Source organism: Eurosta solidaginis, chromosome 1 (genome assembly GCF_040869045.1).
Source record: "Eurosta solidaginis isolate ZX-2024a chromosome 1, ASM4086904v1, whole genome shotgun sequence".
Lineage (NCBI taxonomy): Eukaryota > Metazoa > Arthropoda > Insecta > Diptera > Tephritidae > Eurosta > Eurosta solidaginis.
In genome coordinates this window covers 50821457-50841646 of record NC_090319.1, presented here as the reverse complement: position 1 = coordinate 50841646, position 20190 = coordinate 50821457, and the positions used below count along the sequence as shown (strand labels likewise).

The following is a 20190-nucleotide window of genomic DNA, read 5'->3' as shown; positions in this document are numbered from 1 at the left end:
TTATTATACACTTTTTTTTTATTTATTAATTAATGTATGTAATTTTTCTTGTTAGATATAACATCATTAAATTATAGTGCTAATTGATGTTAGCCATTTTATGGTAATTAATTTAAGCTGATTGATGTACTTTTAAAAGACCACTGTCTCATATGTACTGCCACTGTGTTATTAAATAAATTGTTAAATTGTTACAAATTTCTACATGTAGTTGATGAATACATATGTGACGTAATTTTCCCGAGACTTAAGTCCCTAGTGGCCAAAATATCGGCAAGTCGTCATCCCTAGTAAGTATACACATTACACTGGGGGAACCATGTATGTTGCAGAGTTGGAGTATTATTGATTTTTATCGATGTGTTGTTAATTTGCTATGGATAGTAAGGGTTACCGATTTTAAAGCGACGATTTATAGATTTGTTAACGAGAAGTTGTTTATTTGTTATCGATATGTTATGAACTATCTACTATATATTTTTGTGAAAGTATGTCTGTATGTATGTTTGGACTTGCAGCCTAAACCGCAGAATGGAATCAAACGAAATTTTGCCATTACATACCCTGAGTGCGTCAATCTATGGTAGGCTACATAAAAAAAGTTTTCGACAAGGGGGCGTGACACCTCCCATACAACTGGAATTTTTCGTAGTCAATATATCTGAAAGTATTAAGGCTAGACGACTGAAATTAGGTGAGGAGGTATATAAGACTAATCCCTACCCCCTCGGGAAAAATTGGGGATAACGAAAAAGGGGCGTGGCATCTCCCATACAAATGTGGGTTGGGATTAGTCTAATATATTAATCTATATAGTACTGCTTTTATTTATACCCGAACGACGTCGGGGACTCTGATTGTCATTAGAGTCCTCTAAGGGGGTCAAAAGAAACTAACAGTTTCAGAGTGATTCGTGTCTCCCTTGATAGTGTGCTTTCTTCTTATACAAGAGTATAATAGCCGGGTTCACCGGCGCGTTCTGGTGTTTACCGAATCTGTATGGTTTTGGCTTAAAGTCTTCCTATAATCGTCTACATCAAACGGGTGTGTTGGTGGGTGCGGGATCTTATTATTGTGCTTATGGAGATTTTCCCTTGACCTTTTCGGAGACGGGGCTGGTTCAAGCAACTGTTTGCTGGAATGTGCTGGTTTGTGCCAATTAAGGAGAAATCGGGTGTTCAGCATTTCGTTGATCGAAAAGTTTTCTATTAATTTTTTTCTTCGATTTACTAAAGGGAGGTTATAAATATTTATCTAAATTTTATCGATATTTTATCAAAAAGTTATCGAAAAAATATCGATTCGTTATCGGAAAATAATCGAAAGTTTATTGAAAAGTTATCGATGTATTATCGATGACTCATGAGCTTGTTATAAAACTGGTACCGATAAAAATTGAACATCAAATAAATAACGCATCTCTAACCCGTCAGTAACAAGAAATCGATATGATAATACGGGTTCGCATAATTTTTCGTAGGCCCATCAACTGAAAATCGAAAAATTTGCGCTTTCACTCTGTGTGTGCAAGAGGATGACGATGTCGCCTGCCACAATAATTAGAAGCGATAATATTCTATGAAGTTGAGTACTCTAATAACAGCTAAAGCGGCAATAAATAGCAACAAATTTGCAAAAAAAAAGCATGGATATAAAAAGTTTTATTACTCGTACCAGTTTAAGTTGGCTTATTACTGAAATTGTGGCAGAACATGTTTGACGAAGTTAACATTAAATGTTTATTTGAACAAGTGTTTATAAATAAACGTATATATTCACACGTACATACATCCAAAACAATAAACTCTATCCATACCGAAAAAACTGGTTATAATTTTGTATACAAAAATTAAATTCAAAAGCTGTACAAACATACAAATTTCGATTTCACAGCAATTATTGCATTCAATGCTTTACGCTCTGTGATTTTTTGTTCACAATATTGTACATACATACATTTGTACTTACATATAGACTTTGCAACAACACCAGCAATTTTCCAGCAGAGTGAATGCTGCAGCAATGAGGCGCTCGCTCAGTCGGCCCACAAACCCTGGGCAGTGCAGTTTGGTAAGCAACGCATTTGGAAATTTTGCGATCAACAAGACAATAACAAATTATTTAAATATAAAAAAAACTTTAAGCAAAATAAATTTCATACAAATTACATAAATTTTATAGATTTCAAAAACTACTTATCTGTCAAAAAGCAACTAACAAATGACTACAGAGTTTGTTATCAATGGCACGCCTTACAGCGGTAAGTTGAAGCAGGGAGACCTCCTCTTACAGTGAATCATATTCAAAACTGCCTCAATTATTACAGTTGACTTATCCAGCTTACCGCCCGATATAACGTTGAATACTTTCATACGTGAACATGCTATGCTTACCGCAACGAAGTTCATGTGCTTGGAGGGCGGTTGCGGCGTTTGCATTTGCGTCGTTAGAGCCAAGCATCCGGCAACTGGAGACACACGCACTTGGGCGGTTAATTCGGTAAGTTTGAAACTGCTCGAAAGTAATTTTAAATCTTAGTGAAATGAAGTTCCATACACATATAGATCACTCTTTAATTCCCATCTAGACGCATGCGCCCTGCTGATGGTAATGACAAAAGTATCAAATATAAATTTTTGAGACAGATAAGGGGTGTCGTACAGGGGTCAAAGTGAATGTTGCTCAGTTGAAACTGAAAAAATTAAAATTGAATTTTTTTGAATTTTAATATCCAAATCGAGGTTACTATAGTTGTCGAGTTACATAATAATTTTAGGAAGACTTTGATATGGTTAAGGCGTCTTGTACAGAAATTCGAACTCAGATTACCCTGTGAAATCTGGGTCGGAACTTTAACCAGTGTGCGACACACTTTAATCGATTCTTATGGAGCTCATGTGTTAAAGTCTTTACCTTGGTATTATCTTGTGAAGAGGTAAGGCTTGAAAAAATCTTTTTTGATATCAGTAGTAGTTGATCAACTTCTACCTATACGTAGATGTTACGTCACGAAAGATGAATTTCCCTTCAGTATGTCCAAATTCTCCTTATAGTTGCCTACCGTGGTAATACATTATCCAAGCATGATTTTTATGTCATAGAAGGAGCCGGGGTCATGTATCTTCGTGGCTACGCTTTGCGTTCTCTGCTCTCACTGTCGGTCAACCATCCGGTCATCTGGTACGTTCCTTCACAGGAACTAGACATTCCAGCTACATTTCCTCAACTCATATTCCTAAATCGGTCTCCTGTGTCCAAAAGTAGAAAGATTTTACCCCAAAGCAGTTTGCCTTTTTCCATGGGTAGTTCTCTTTTCAAAAGCAGGTTTCAAGCCTGGCGCCCAACCCAGGTATTAGTGATAGTTACACATTAATATAGCTAAGTGTTTTATCTAAGAGACACGCCTGCTTATGTCGGTAATTCACGGTAAACATTCACTGCAAAGCATCTGAGTCCTTCAGCCAGAGTGGAGACTCCAAAAGCTCCCTTATTTTCTGTGCATAGCCCTTGCTTTCATGGTCGAGTGCGAGCGTCTTCAGATACGAGCCCGATTGTTAGCTGTATGACTTTGGTTGACCATGCCGTAGCTTCTTGGTGGTATCTACTCTCTTATATTTTGCCCTAAAAAATGCTTAGATGAAAAGTGAAAAAGCTAACCCTTGCATTGATAAATTGGCTTGTTATCTATGGGTTATCTGTATCCGATTCAGAATAAAGAGATAAGTCGTAAACCCCATTCGATAACACCCAGATAACAAATTGATAACACTTCGATGAGAAATCGATGGCTTTCCAATATGAAATCGATCACTCTTTGACAGCAAATAGATAACTTTTATAGAACACATCGATAAAAAATCTAAATTTGTTTGATAATAAATCGATAGCTTTTCAATTAAACGTCTAAAATAAATTGGTAAAACCCCGATAACAAATCCAAAAATTTTGCAAGGCATATCGACAGCTTTTTGATAACTGGTTGATGCATTTTCAATAGAGAAATGACAAAGTTTTAGATTAAAAATTGATAACTCCGATAACAAATTGATATTTTTTCCATAACTTTTAGAAAATTTATTTGGTAACATCGATAGCTTTTCGTTAAATATTGCAAACAATTTCGGTTAAACATTAATAGCTCTTTGGTAACATATCGATAACTTTTTGATCAAAAATCGATAACAACCTGCCTAAAAATCGGTAAAACTTGATAAAAAATCGATAATTTTTGGTCGCAAATCCATAACTTCTCAATTGCAAATCGATATCTTTTCAATAACATATTGTAATTAAAAAAAAAACAATCGATAACTTTTCGATAAATAATCCTAAATTTGTCGATCATAAATAAATAATGCAAGGATCACAAATCGATAACTTTTTGATAATACAACGACGAAAAATGGATTTATTTCCTATTATAAATTTAAAATTTTCCATAAGAAACTGATAACTCGTCGATAAAAAAATTGGTTGTTCATTGGTATCGAGAGCAAATTTACAACACTTCAATAAAAAATCGACATCGACCAGCTGTCACACCTATAACGCACTGATAATTCGTCGATGAGAAAATTATAACTTGCCATAGCTCGTCGATTGCCGATAACTCATCACTAACATACAGTTAGCATTTCGATAACTAATTGAAAGACACCATCAAAATAAAAATGTCTCTTGCATTCGGAGTTTTCATCACTATTTATTCTAAGTTTGATAGCATCTGTTTCCTTACAATTTTTATAAAACTACCAGAAACCGCACAACTGGGTATATGAAGATCAATTCTAACCAAGCTTAGCATGTCTAATTTTCTAATCATAAAATTGTATTATTTACGTTCTGTTTACTTCTCGTTTAAGTGCCTCACTCTATTGAATCTGTGTACGGATTGGCAAATCACCACCGCCGAAGGTATCGGCAACAAACGTTATGGCTATCATCCCATACAAAAACGTTTGGCAAAACTTAATGGTTCTCAATGTGGTTATTGTTCACCTGCTATGGTAATGAATATGTATGGGCTGTTAGAATCTAAAAATGGCAAAGTTACAATGGAAGAAGTGGAAAATTCATTTGGTGGTAATATTTGTCGTTGTACCGGATATCGTCCCATATTGGATGCCATGAAATCTTTTGCAATTGATAGCACTATTTCGGTGCCAAGTGAGTGTAGTGATATTGAGGATTTTGAATTTGTTCCATGTCCATTTGTGGGAAAACACTATGCGAAAAGCTGTCATCAGCAAGAGCCGCTCAATACCCTAATATACCCAGATGGCACGCAATGGTATTGGCCACTCACAGTGGATGACATTTTCAAGGCATTAGATAAAGTAGGCTCGGATCAATATATACTGGTTGCGGGTAATACAGCGCATGGTGTTTATAGACGTTCGCCGAATATTAAGCATTTTATTGACTTGAATGCGGTGCCGGCGCTCAAACGCTACTCGATGATTGATGAAAAGCTGACACTTGGTGCAAATTTAAGTCTCACTGAAACGATGGAGATTTTACAAAAAGTGGCACAACGACCTGGCTTCGAGTATTGCGCGCAATTGTACAAACATATTGATTGGATTGCAAATGTTCCGGTTCGCAATGTGAGTACATTTTGTTTTTTTGTTATGCACATTAGAGTGGCTCTTACATATATATTTTCCAATTTAAACCGCTTGCAGTCTCACCTATTCAACCATTAATGCCAAGACCAAAAATATCACATCTAAATTTTGGTCCCGATTGTAAACGATTAGGGGTGTTGCAGAGGGAGCAACGTTGTGATTTTTTCATGAAGACTAAAAATTTAATACAAAATTTTTGGTTTACTTGTGCGACAACCCTTAACCCTCAAATCGGAACAGAAAAGCATAACTTATATTTTTGACCTTGAAATTTCGTTTGAAGCGGCAAGACTGGAAAAAATTTTAATTTTATTTTACAAGGATCACCTTAATTTACCCAGCAAAATAATAATAATAATTTTATTTTCGTTGCTGTGAGAAAAGTATTTTATTAACGAAAACTACAACGCTCAATTTCTACAAAATTTTCTTAATAAAATCGAGGATTCGCTGGGCTTTCCAGAAAATCTCAAAATTTTTATTAAAGACTAGCCATTACCCGCCATTTCATATTCGCGGATCGTTGAAGTAACGAATATTTATTTCTAAATTTGGATTGGATTATATTTTTGCATAGTTTAATATTATCCAAGCCTTTCTAACCTCTGCTACCAACTTTCCTGATATATCTTCAATGTACAGAACTTTGTTATACATGTATAGATAATACCCCTGAACTACATTGTGGCATATATCTCGGAAACTGGTTAAGATATCTCAAAAATTAAAATAAAAGTGTTAAAGGCTTACCAGCAGGTTTTATATGATACCTATATTATACAAATATATTTGAAAATAACCCGGGTCCATATTTTGGGTTTCAAAACACTAGAGATTTAAAGGCTTAAAATATTGTAACGAATTTAGTGAAATTCTCCTTATTCCAAACCTTCTGCTAACGTTCGAATCGGTAAACTGTTGAATAAATAGCTCCAATATTCAATAATGCAAAATGGTCTTTATTAGACTACTTTGAGTGTACTTCACAATAACTCTTACTTCATAACTAATTGCGTGTTTAAATCAAACTGTTTACTGATTAATCAGCTTTCGCTGCTTTTAGAGTCTCTGTTGTCTCGTCCACCCATTTCTGCTAAGGTCTAGAAACTTCTCGAAATGCATGCTTCATTAATAGCTATAGGCGTGTGTATTTGCAGTTAGTAGCCTCTCGTATAGGCATATGCGTGTGTTAATGTGAGTACTACTTCGACTGATGACTACATCTGTATGTGAGTTATCTCTTCGTTGCCTTGTATGTATGTAGGTAAATGATTATTTATATGTCTGTAGCTTGCTTTAATATTGTTGTGCCTTTATTAGTGATGCTAATATTCGTCACAATATGTGTGATCAGGTCTATGAAAAGGTGGCTTATGACTCAAAAAAGAAATTGCGAGAAAAAGCTGTTAAAGATATACAATGCATTTCTTCAGTTTCTTAGTAGTAGTATTTTTTTTTTTTTTGTTTTTAGTCATAAGCCACTTTTCTTAGGCCGGGTAACATATACTAAAATATAAGCTAGACCTCTTCTGATGCAACAGTGAGAGTTGGACTCAATCCTATACAGACATACAGACAAAAATTTCAAAAGCTGCTTATTTGGGTTCAGGAGGTCCAATAACGACCTCTGTTTTCTTGGAATGTCTTCCAAGAATTTTGTTATTTGTATAGGTTCAAAGAAATTTCTTCATTTCGCAATTTTTTTTTTTTTTTTTTGATAAATTCCTTTTACAAATTTTTTTAGATTTTCTTCAAATTGTAGGAAATAAAATTTAAAACATCCTTCGTGAAAAAATTGCCAAAAACTCGAGCAAATGTAAAGAGACTTGAACTTTGGCTAAATTGATTGAGCTACAAGTCTGCAGTTTCTGAAATTTGTATGTAAAAATGTTAAAGCTTTTTATAAAAATATTTAAAGACATCTCGAATTTTCGAGGTTTTTCGAAAATGCTTTTTGAAAGTGGCTTTCATAGTTTTCGGTGAAAAATTCCTTATAGTTTTTCGTTAAACTAACCAAAATAAAAAAATATATATATATGGGGAATTCTTTGTCAAATCAGCCACCCCCCTGCACATTTCAATTTTGAGAAAAAAAATTTTTTGAGCACACGAAAAAATTCATCAGGAAGTGTAGTTTTTATGCCGTTAGTTGTTTTTTAAAAATAAAGTTTTTTGACCTAAAAAAAATTGTCTAAAGTGAGGCATCTCGCAAAAAAGTGCCATTTTTTAGTCAAAAATGGTCGAAAAAAATATAATTCTTAAATAATAATGACCAAATTACTTATTAGAAATTTTATGGGGGTCGCTAAACTAGAATCCGATGTCAAAATTCAAGATGGCGGATCCAAGATGGCGGACAGTATTTTTCAGGCTAAAAAACTTTATTAAAAAAAAAACACCTAACTGCATAAAAAACTACACTTCTTGACGAATTTTTTCGTGTGATCAAAAAATTTGTTTTCCCAAAATATAAATGGGCGGCGGGTAGCTGGTTTGACAAAGAATTCCCCATATATATATAAATAATATATAAACGAATAAAATAATACCTCGCACTGCAATTTTGGTGCTCAAAACTGTATAAATCTGTTTTGTAAGCGTTCATAATAATTCACAAAGAGACCCATTAACGTGCGTGAAGTAACTAGTTTTCATTGTTTATTAAATATCATGGTGATTATATTTATTATGAATTGTGAATACAATGCACATTACAATTGAATTATGAATACAATGCACATTAGACCGTACTAAAAAATTTAAAGCTCGCTATTAAATTTTGTTCTGAAACACTTAAAAATATTTTATTACAATTATTCTTACCGTTGCACATTGGTTCAAAATTGAATTTTTGAGGAATAAAATAGTTGGGGTTAAGCTATCGATCTAAAATTTTGCATGGGGTATTTATAGATGAAAGCAACGTCTTGTGGCAAAAATGGGCGGGCCACGCCCATTTTTCACTACTGCTGCCATACAAAGTGGAAACTATAAATTTAAATTTAATTTCAAACAGGATAGTTTTTTATATATTTCGATATAAACAGTATTTATTGAACTCGAAAAAACACAAAATCAATACCTAAAAGAAGTGCGACTCTTCATCAGAAATATCTCCATCTGAAATTATATTACTTTAAAGTTTGTTTATTTGAAATGTGTTTTTAAAATCTTACCGTTCAATTATCAAAAGAATGATCAGTTTCAAGTTCGAATGAATAAAGAGATTCATAAAGGTCCTCCTCAGATTCGTAGTGAGTCTCGCTTAGTGCCGCTTTTGAGGTGGAAAGGTAGTTCACATTCATTAGAAATGTCAGGCATTTTTAAAAGGGAGACTACTGCAGGTGGCAGAAACAATTTTTGTTTGGCTTTATTGTTTTTCCGTAATGAAGATAATAGTGGATCAGAAGAGTCCATATCTCTGCCGAAAACATCATCCATATTGTGCATTCTTGAATATTTCCTGGCATGTCCGATACGATCACTTTTACAAATTTTGTTACGCGCTTCCGACGCGTTTTCGCCTAAAACACCGAGTGGCAGTATCGCAAACTCCAATATTTGCGAAGAGTACACTAACAGTTTATGAAGAGTTGGTGTAATCGGATTCCAATCGTAAAGCTGAAAATACAATTTTGCTGTTTCCTCACAGTAGTTCTGAAATAGCTGGGTATTTACTTCGTATTCACACGATATTGCTACGAGTATTATGTGTAAGCATTTACAAAAACTTAAATCTATTTTGGTAATTGAAGCAAACAATTCTGCGTTTGAGAATGCCCTTCTCGCTGTGTTACCGTCGTTGGTATTACCATGTGAGGACCCAAATCCACCGGCTTTGGAGCCCACACATTCGAACCTACAAATATTTATCAAAAACTCATTAAAACGTGTATAAATCCTACTTGAATTACAATGAATTTATACATATAGCATGTAAAATGTACAAAACTGAATTATATGAATTAAATTTACACATACAAAATAATCATTTTTGAATTACCCTAATATACATATAAACATTCATGACAACATCTAATTTCTTCGTTTAAATAATTGGGGGGGGCTGTACAAGAGGCATTTTTACATACGCAATTTGGAGATAAATACTTATAATGCGATATATGGGTAGAATAATATAGTTAAATGTAAGATACCTTAAGTAAATACATATAATAAGTAAAATTTATTGTTGCGGGATAACTGTCCACCTGCGCGTAGACAAGTATAAAAGGGCGACAAATTTCGCGAATTGAGACAGTAGCCAGCTAGGTATAGTAGCCTGCCAACGCCTTGCTTAGCGGTGAATGGAACTCCTGGGATTTTTCCATCTCACGAGTTCTTTATTTTAGCAACTTTGGGGGTTTTCCCAACCCCATCGTTAGAGGGATTGTGGTGGTTTTTCCACCTCCGCAACCTTCAGAAAGAGCAGGGTATTCTTAAGCTATATACTCGGTGGGGGTTTTACCAACTCCACCGACTGGGAGGAAGTGGTGGTTCTCCACCTCCAATTTCTTTACGAAGTAGTCTGAGATTTTTAGTTTAAGCGTAGTCCCGGTGGGGGTCTTCCCAACCCCATCGGCGTAGAACCGACGGTGGTTTCCCACCTCCGTCGCCATAGCTTTAAGGGTAGTTTGAATATTTTGGAATAAAGAGTTTATAACGTTTCTTTTTTTAACAACAAAACGGGACCTTTCTCTTTAAAAGGAGACGATAGGGATTCTTCTCTAATTCCACAGGGATCCTGGACGGACTGAGCATACCCCGGCGCAAGGAAAAGTCCGTCACAAATGGCGCCCGAGCAGGGACTCTGAATACATAGACTCATGGTAAACAAGTAACCACACAGAGGATTTCGAGACACAAACCACAGAGGATTGCGAGATACAAAACATCCACAGGTAAGGCACGGAGAGAAAGCAAAATAGCTAGCAGGCATGGTGAAGGTAACTTGGGTGTATTATCTCAATCGTGAGGAACTTCTCAAATACGCATCCGAGTTTGGGCTGGAAGACAGCGGAACGGTGGAAAAGCTACGCAAGCGCCTCGCAGGCTTCATCCAGACGAAAGGTACCGACACAAGATTCCAGGAACGATTCACAGAATTAGCCCTACAGCACGTCCGACCAGTAATCACGGTAAGACCACCAACTCCGATAGAAAACGCCCAGCAAACATCGCCAGGCGGCAACACACAGGAAAATGTCAACGAAACAACCAGGCACGAAGAGGGGTTCCCCCAGCGGGTTAGGGGAGGTCAGAATATACCCGCGGTAGGTATGCCTGTCGTAAGAGGCGACTAAAATACCAGATTCAAGGGGCTGTGTAGCGCAACCCTGCAGGTTGCCAGCGCAACATATAGCTTCTCCAAACCCAATTGTCAACCTCACCTATCCGCGGCGAATCCTGTTTCACTAACAGACGAGGCTCTGGCGACCCTAAGCTCCTTATGGAACTTGGGGTTGGGGAGGGAGGGGATGGCCTGAAGGTTTAATGTGGCCACATAAATCGTTCCCGAGATGGTCGGGCCAGCACCTTAATGGTGCTGTGGTACCGGAGCGTATCGGATCTGTATCCGGCAAAGGACCATCACATCGATAACACTCCCCAAAGCCTCGTGGAGCAACCTTATCGCTACAACAACAACAACAACAACAACAAGAGGGGTCACGAACACCGCCATTCGCGATGTACCAACCAGCATCACACACAAATATAATGGATCGAGTACGTAAGTGGGGTCTGAAATATGACGGTGGTAAGGACCCGCTATGTTTTATTGAACGGGTGGAGGAGCTGGCCGACAGTTACGAAGTTGGTCGCGATTCCATCCCACGAGCGTTACCTGAGTTGCTGAAGGACAAGGCCTTGGTGTGGTACCGGAACAACAACAGGCAGTGGCAAGAGTGGGAAGCCTTCAAGAAGGACTTTCTAAAATTTTTCCTGAGCTCGAGGTATTTCGAGAAGCTAGATAACGAGATCCGTCAGCGTACTCAGCGCACAGGTGAGCAGTTTAAGGATTACGTTTTATCGTTACAGGCACTCATGCGTTACGCTGACTACAACGGCGAGCAGAAGCTGAACCGGATTTACAGAAATTGTCGACGAGAGTACCAACTTTACATCAAACGGAGCGAGTTCACCAGCTTAGAGGAACTGGTAAGCATGGCCGAGGATTACGAGAACATTATACCGGAGAAAGAACCGCTAAGGCCGGCGGCGAAACCTTTTGTGCCGCGACGGCCAACCGAGCATTATCAATATATACACGAAGATGAGAAGCAAGGAGATCGGAGAACGGAGGCGCAACGACAAGCGGGCACGCCAGAGCATGCGACGACACCACGCCAAGGGCCCATCGATCCACGGAACGCATGCAGGCGATGCGGGGAAAGCGGTATAACCGCACTGCGTTACGCGCTTTACGCAACAAAACACACCCCTGCGTGCAAGTGGCATCGCCGTCAGCTGTTGCTGAACAGCAATGCCAATTGCACTCAGCAGTGGCAATGGTATTGAGAGAGATGGAAAAATGGCAACGCAGCGTGGGTACATATTTTTAGAGTTGATATAGAACCGGTAAATGACAGACACGAAAATTAAAGTGAAAAAAAATAAGTGACTAGAGAAATTAAATTAAAGTTAAAACTAGAAACTAAGAAGAAACTAAAACGTGTAAAGAACCAAGTTGTAAATAAAAACAATTAAATTTAAAACATTAAAATAAACATTTATTTAAAAAAGGAAACTCAAAAGGAAGTAAGTGTGCGCATAGCGGCGTGTGTGTGTGGGCAGAACATTTTCATGGTGTCCAAAATGGACACCTTAAATGGCGACCGTGGGCCGAAGGCCTGCAAGTGCGGCGAGTGGCCATTCAAGCCTCCGAACAGGCACTAATTAAAGTGCAAAAATCAAAAAAATTAAATATTAACAAAATTACAACATATACACAAAAAATCAAAAAGAAAAACTTAAAATCTTAAAAAATTTAAATCGTAACTTAAAATTCAAAAATTTAATTAAAAATGAACTAAACAAATACAGTTTTTCCTAAAGAATTACAATTTAATTTACATAAAATTTAAAAATCTACAAAAAAAAAAAAAACCATAAAAATCAAAAAACAAAAAAAAATACAAAACTTACAAAAACCCTACAAAAAAATATAAAAATGCAAAAATCTTACAAAAAAAATTTTAAAAACGAAAAACTACACAAAAAAAATGTTCTTTAAAAACTATAAAAACACTTACAAAAATATATAAAACTCTCAAAAAAAAATGCAAAAGTTACAAAAAATGCATACATACATATGACAATCATGGGTTGGGGCTGTACCAAAAACCCAATACGCAAAATAACGGAGCATCAGACCATATTTCAATTGTACAAAAACACGCCACGACAAGTATAACGGCGTAAATCCCACCACAAAACTACAAGTATAACATGATACATAAAACAACAAGTATGCTAACCAACGACTTATAAAGCGGCAGAAGAAAACCAGCAGCAGAGGCAAACCCTAGGAGCAGCAGCTGAATTCGGTCAGCAATTCGGAAGCGAAGCAGCGTTAATAGCAGCAGCATAAAGCAGTATCATTCGGCAAAAATATGTATGTATGTATAACTTTTTGGAATTTGTAACTTTAAATTTTAAAATTTTGATGAACTACACCTATATCGAATTTATTAAACTTTTATAACTAAAATTTCGCATTTTCTACTTGCGACCATTCAAAATAATCATTTCAAATTGCATACATATTTCAGTAACTGCCATATTAATTACATACTAAAATTTACGACTTTTTTTTACCTTTTATACATAAACTACAACAAATACATTAAATATTCTTGTGAATATGAATAATATATTGCTAAATAGATAGAACATTTGAGGAGCTTCAAATCAAGCCCATAAGTGTACATACAAATATTTTTGTCGGAATTTTGACATAATCTTATTCTCATGCGAATATCTAATTTTGAGAATTGTGAGACTAGCCTACCTAAGATGGTCAGCAAACATTGTGTTTTTCACCAGATCAATACTTTTTGCAAATTTTTTCTAACTTCACAAAATTTTTTTTGTCGATTGCATTTATCGTGTTTTGATATGAAGCCCCTGATATATAAATCAGAGGTGAAAAATTTAATTTTTGAGTAATCTTACATACTTAAGAAATATGGGATTTTTTTTTTGGACATAAACAAAATAAAACCGTAAACAAACATACATAATTTTTTTTTGCGTAAACGGTGGTTCCGTAATTAACCAAAAAGATTTTTTTTGCGTAAACGGTGGTTCCGTACAAAACCAATGACATTTTTTTTTAATCCCGGTGCGTCCGAGGATATTCGTAATACAAATTTTGAAAAGATGCGGTGCGCCCGTATCTATAAAAATAAAACCATACAATTTTAATAAAAACGGTGCGTCCGTTATTACACAAACACATTGAAATCTTTTTAATAAAGCGGTGCGTCCGTTATCAACAGCCAAGTCCTTTTATCAAATTAAAATATTTTCCTTTAAAAGCAATTTAAATTAAATTACTTCAATATACATTCAATTTATTATTAAATATTCAGTCTTTCATTAAATTGCCGGATAATTCTTTCAATTTCACATCAACATTCAATTCAATTTCAATTTCTGTTAAATTTTCGTAAGCAATTTCTACAAATTCGACTCTAATTAGTTTAAATATTTCTTCTTTGCTTCCTACTACATATGTTCCTTAGAAATCAAAAAGTGGTTCCTAGAATTTCAGAACAAAACTCAGATTCCGACAATTCCGAAAATTCCAAAAATTCAGATTCCAATTCCAAAAATTTTAATTCCGAAAGTTCCGATTCCGAAAATCTCAATTTTAAAAGCCCAGTTTCCGAAGGCTCAACCACATATTCGCCCAATACAATCAAAAACCTTGTTGTTAGACTTTCTTTGTCCGGAGAATTTCACGGATTTGAGGAATTGCCCGAAACAAGTATTTCAAATCCTCCTAATTCCGATACAAATATGGCGACTCCTGAAGAAAAAAGAACGTTTATCGGCATATGTGCTGGTATTATGCGTGAAAACTATAGCGGTGAGCCCCTAGGTCTCGAATCTTTCATTACTAAAATTGAGTTAATCGAACAATTTGTCGACGAAAATTTAACTAGCATTTGTATTTCATATATTAAATCCAAACTCGATGGTAAAGCTCGAGAATCGATACCAACTCAAGTACTTTCAGTTAACGATATAAAAATAGCACTACGTAACCGTATAAAACCCGACAACTCCAAAGTTGTGGCCGGAAAATTTGCAGCTTTGCAATAATAATTACACCGATTTTGTAAAACGCGTTGAGGAATTGTCTGATGCTTTAGAGCGTTCGCTCATTATCGAAGGGATTACTCAGACCAAAGCCCGTGAAATGGCCATCGAGCAAACAGTTAACGTTTGCCGATTGAACGCAAAAACCAGTTTAGTAAAATCAATCCTTGCTTCAACCAATTTTTCTGATTCCAAGGACGTAGTAGCCAAACTGATTGTAGAGCAATCAAATGAAATAAAAGAACGTCAAGTTTTGGCATTTAGAGCGCGGAACAATAACAATTTTAGAAATTTTCAAAGTAATAACCGAGGTCGAAATTTCCAAAATCAAAATCGTAACTTTAACAATTATAGACAAAATAGACCATCCTTTAGTAACAGTAACTATGGCAACAACTTCAATCGCGGCAATCAAAGGCAAAATTTCCGTTCCAGCGGCGGAAATAGGAATCAGCCTAACAATAATAATAATAGCAACAATAGTCGTACTAGCAATAATAGCAGCTCTAACACATCCAATAATAGAGCTAGAAATGCAAGCGTTCGGGCTTTAAACAGGGAAGCCCCTCAGGAGCGAACACTGAGGGAGGACGAGACAAATTACTAACTGATTCAGCTCACAATTTTTCTTCAAAAAACGTTTATTGTCTTAATTTAAATTATTCCGATTTTATACAAATAAATATTACTGGCTCTAACAAATTTTGTACATTTCTAGTCGATACACAAGCCGACATTTCGTTAATCAAAATTTCCTCTCTTAATAAAAATTTGTCAATTAACAACAATGATACAATTAATATTACTGGAGAAACTACAGATACAGTTTCTACATTAGGTACTTTTACAACTAACTTACACTTTTCAAATTTTTATATCAAACATACGTTGCATGTGGTAGACAATGATTTCAACATTCCATCAGATGGAATACTTGGTAAGGATTTCCTAAAAACAAATAAATGCGATATCAGCTATGCAACAAATTGCATTTCCTTCTGGATAGGCAATGAAAAGATCGCACTTCCCATCCATCACGGAATGGAAAGCGATACATTTGTTATTCCACCTCGTTGCGAAGTTTATAGAATTTTCGCTTTAAAAAAAGACTCAGAACCACTTTTCGTGGATTCTCAAGAGATTTCCGACGGTGTTTTCACAGCGAAATGTATAGTTGATACTAGTAATCCGATCATTAAAGTAATAAACACCACAAATAGCGTAAAATACGTAAACAACCACAACATTCAAACCGAAAAACTTTCTAATTATCACGTTTATAAAATTAATAATCCAGTAAAGCAAGATAGTCGTATTAAAGAACTTAAAAGCATTTTAGAAAAACAAATACCTAATTATGCTGAAAACAAACTTATTAACTTATGTTTACAATATTCCGATATTTTTGCGCTAGACAATGATAAGATGACAATCAACAATTTTTATGAACAAAAACTAAGACTAAACGATACGACGCCAGTATACATTAAAAATTACCGCCTACCGTATTCTCAACGTGAAGAAATCAATAAACAAGTTAATAAATTATTGGAAAACGATCTGATTGAAAATAGTTGTTCAAATTATAATAGTCCCTTGATTTTGGTACCGAAAAAAGACCTAAATGGCCAAAAATCGTATAGAATGTGCGTTGACTTTAGGGCTGTAAATAAAAAGTTAATTGCCGATAAATTTCCTTTGGCACGTGTAGACGATATTTTAGATAACCTTGGCCGTGCGAAATTCTTTTCTACATTAGATCTTTTTTCGGGTTTTCACCAAATCCCACTTCACAAAGATTCAAGAGACATAACATCTTTTAGTACTGACCGCGGAGCTTTTCGATGGAAGGTTTTACCATTTGGTCTTAACGTAGCTCCAAATTCATTTTCAAGAATGATGTCAATTGCATTTTCTGGTATTTCACCCAACCAAGCCTTTATGTATGTAGACGATATAATAGTAATCGGATGTAGCGAAGCACATCATCTCAATAATCTAAAAAAAGTTTTCGAAACCTGTAGGAAGTTCAACTTGCGACTTAACCCAAAAAAGTGTAATTTTCTTAGACCTGAAGTAACTTTCTTAGGGCATAAATGCTCAGCAAATGGTTTGCTACCAGACGATTCAAAAATTGAAGCAATTAAAAGGTATCCTAAGCCACGCGATAAAGATGCTGTCCGAAGATTCGTGGCATTTGCAAATTATTATAGGAGATTTATCCCAAATTTCGCTTCTTTAGCAGCTCCACTGAATCGTTTGAGTAGAAAGAAGGTTGAATTTAATTGGGATACGGCATGTGAGTTAGCTTTCGAAAAACTAAGAAAAAGTCTGATTTCTCCAAAACTTTTACAATATCCAGATTTCACCAAAGAATTTTTAATTACGGTTGATGCTTCAAAGTTAGGGTGTGGTGCGATACTGAGTCAAAATCATAACGGTAACGACTTGCCAATTTGTTTTGCTTCAAAATCCTTTAGCAAATCAGAACAAAATAAAGCAATAATAGAATTAGAACTTTTGGCAATATATTTTGCAATAAAGCAATTTCGTCCATATATTTATGGCACTCACTTCAAAGTTAAATCAGATCATCGTCCACTAGTTTATCTATTTAATATGAAAGATCCGTCGTCGAAACTTTCCAGAATACGTTTGGAACTGTCCGAATATAATTTTACCATAGAATATATTAGAGGAAAATCTAACGTAGGTGCAGACGCATTATCGCGAATTTCAATCCAAGAACTAAAAAATTCCAATAATCAAATTTTAGCGGTACAGACGAGGTCTATGACGAAACGTCACGAACAATTACAACAATCGGCTGAAGACGTAAACGAAGATAATGTCAAATTACAGGTATTCGACAAATTTTCATATAATTTTTCCAAGAAAATCCATAGGATAAAAAGCCAAATATGTCATGACAACGATAATGATAAAATCAATTTAAAAATATATGCGCATTTAAAACATAAAAAACTCGAGTTACTTAATATTGTGTGTACTAACAAAATAATGCAATTAGATGAATTACTTTTGAAGCTTGAAAAAGAAGCTGGTAAACACAACGTTAAGAAAGTAGAATGGCAAAAAGATGATCAAATATTTAAATATTTTTCTATTTCAAATTTTAAAAACACAGGAAATTCAATTTTAAAAAATTTAAAAATACTATTAATAGAACCTGTTGAAACAGTTACAGACAACGACAAGAAACTTAAATTAATGGAAATTTACCACAATGACCCGATATCAGGAGGTCACTGCGGAAATAAAAAGCTTTACGCAAAAATACGTACGAAATATTATTGGAAAGGTATGACCCGTGACATTGTCAAATACGTCAAAAATTGCAAAAAATGCCTTTTGAATAAAGTCAAGCCAAAAACCAAAGAAAATTTAGTGCTTACACCAACACCCTGCAAACCTTTCGATGTCGTAGTTGTAGATACAATAGGACCTTTGCCTGAGTCGAATAATGGGAATAGGTTCGCGGTTACCATTATGTGCGACTTTAGCAAATACCTTGTTACCATATCAGTCCCTGATAAGACAGCAAAAACAATTGCAACAGCCATTTTTGAAAGCTTCATCCTCATTTATGGCATAATGAAATCAATTAAAACCGATTTAGGAACCGAATATAAAAACGAAATTTTCTCTGAATTAACCAAACTCCTAAAAATCGAACATAATTTTTCTACAGCTTACCATCATGAAACCCTAGGTACAATTGAAAGAAATCATCGGGTGTTTAATGAATATTTACGAGCTTTTTTAAATGATAACTTCCCCGAATGGGACGTTTATTTGAAATATTTTACATTTTTGCATAATACAACTCCTAGTACAGTTTTTGATAATGGATTCACTCCATACGAATTAGTATTCGGTAGAAATGTTACCTTACCAAATGAAGTTCAAAAGGAACAAATCGATCCAATTTACAATGTTGAAAGTTATGCAAAAGAAGTAAAATATAGACTACAAAAAACGCATAAATTAGCAAAAGATTTAATTAATAAACATAAAATTAAAAATAAAGATCTTTATGATAAGAGGGCGCGTCCGTTAGCTATTAATATAAACGATAAGGTAGTAATACAAAAAGAACCTAGAAATAAGCATGAAAGCATTTACCAAGGACCATATATAGTCACAAAAATTGATGGAGTTAATGTTACGGTTTTTGATGAAGTAAATAAAAAGGAAAAAACCGTTCACAAAAACCGAATCAATAAGGTTAACTGAATTTTTTCTCATATAAATTTACAAACTAGCTTGTAATTAATTTTAAATTTTCAGTACTTTGTTATTAAAGCATGAAATATCAAATTAAAATTTATATTAATATTAATATACAAAAACAAAAAAAAAAAAAAAAAATTTTTTTTAATTTGCATGTAAATAAAATCAAAAATTAATATGCACGCACTATTTGTAATAAATATATATAATACATTAATTTAGTGCAATAGAAATTAGAAAACAAATTACATGTAAGTAATTAAATTAATATTAACTTAATTTCATAGGTGAAAGGAAAAAAATTGTTCCGATTGAACGAATGAGAAAAAAGGGGAGGAACACCCTAATATCATACATTCATTCAACCAAAACAATTTGAAAGTCAGAGAACAAGAAGAATATGACAAATCTGATCAACTTGTCAGATTCTTCTTTTTCTAAGGAAGGGTGGTATAACCGCACTGCGTTACGCGCTTTACGCAACAAAACACACCCTTGCGTGCAAGTGGCATCGCCGTCAGCTGTTGCTGAACAGCAATGCCAATTGCACTCAGCAGTGGCAATGGTATTGAGAGAGATGGAAAAATGGCAACGCAGCGTGGGTACATATTTTTAGAGTTGATATAGAACCGGTAAATGACAGACACGAAAATTAAAGTGAAAAAAAATAAGTGACTAGAGAAATTAAATTAAAGTTAAAACTAGAAACTAAGAAGAAACTAAAACGTGTAAAGAACCAAGTTGTAAATAAAAACAATTAAATTTAAAACATTAAAATAAACATTTATTTAAAAAAGGAAACTCAAAAGGAAGTAAGTGTGCGCATAGCGGCGTGTGTGTGTGGGCAGAACATTTTCATGGTGTCCAAAATGGACACCTTAAAGCGGACACTACGCACATGGGTGTCGAAACGAACGAAGGGATTTCTGCTGGCAGTGTGGCCGAGTAGGTATACTAACGCGTGACTGCTGTCGTGGACACC

At 35.0% G+C, this 20190-nt stretch overlaps 2 protein-coding genes across 2 annotated transcripts in view; one reads left to right on the top strand and one right to left on the bottom strand.

Annotated features, from left to right (window-relative positions):
- The first annotated feature begins 1991 nt into the window (after positions 1 to 1991).
- Positions 1992 to 20190, top strand: part of LOC137253097 (uncharacterized) — a 47905-nt gene continuing 29706 nt past the window's right edge. Inside the window, exons 1-4 of the mRNA XM_067789464.1 lie at positions 1992 to 2070; positions 2182 to 2260; positions 2327 to 2499; positions 4863 to 5606. Coding sequence (XP_067645565.1) covers positions 2221 to 2260; positions 2327 to 2499; positions 4863 to 5606 — 957 coding nt within the window. The 5' untranslated portion in view covers positions 1992 to 2070; positions 2182 to 2220. The remainder of the gene's footprint in view (positions 2071 to 2181; positions 2261 to 2326; positions 2500 to 4862; positions 5607 to 20190) is intronic.
- The window catches only part of LOC137238591 (uncharacterized), a 28749-nt gene continuing 17923 nt past the window's right edge, over positions 9365 to 20190 (bottom strand). The window contains exon 2 of the mRNA XM_067763765.1: positions 9365 to 9486. Within this exon, the coding sequence (XP_067619866.1) occupies positions 9365 to 9486 (122 nt within the window). The remainder of the gene's footprint in view (positions 9487 to 20190) is intronic.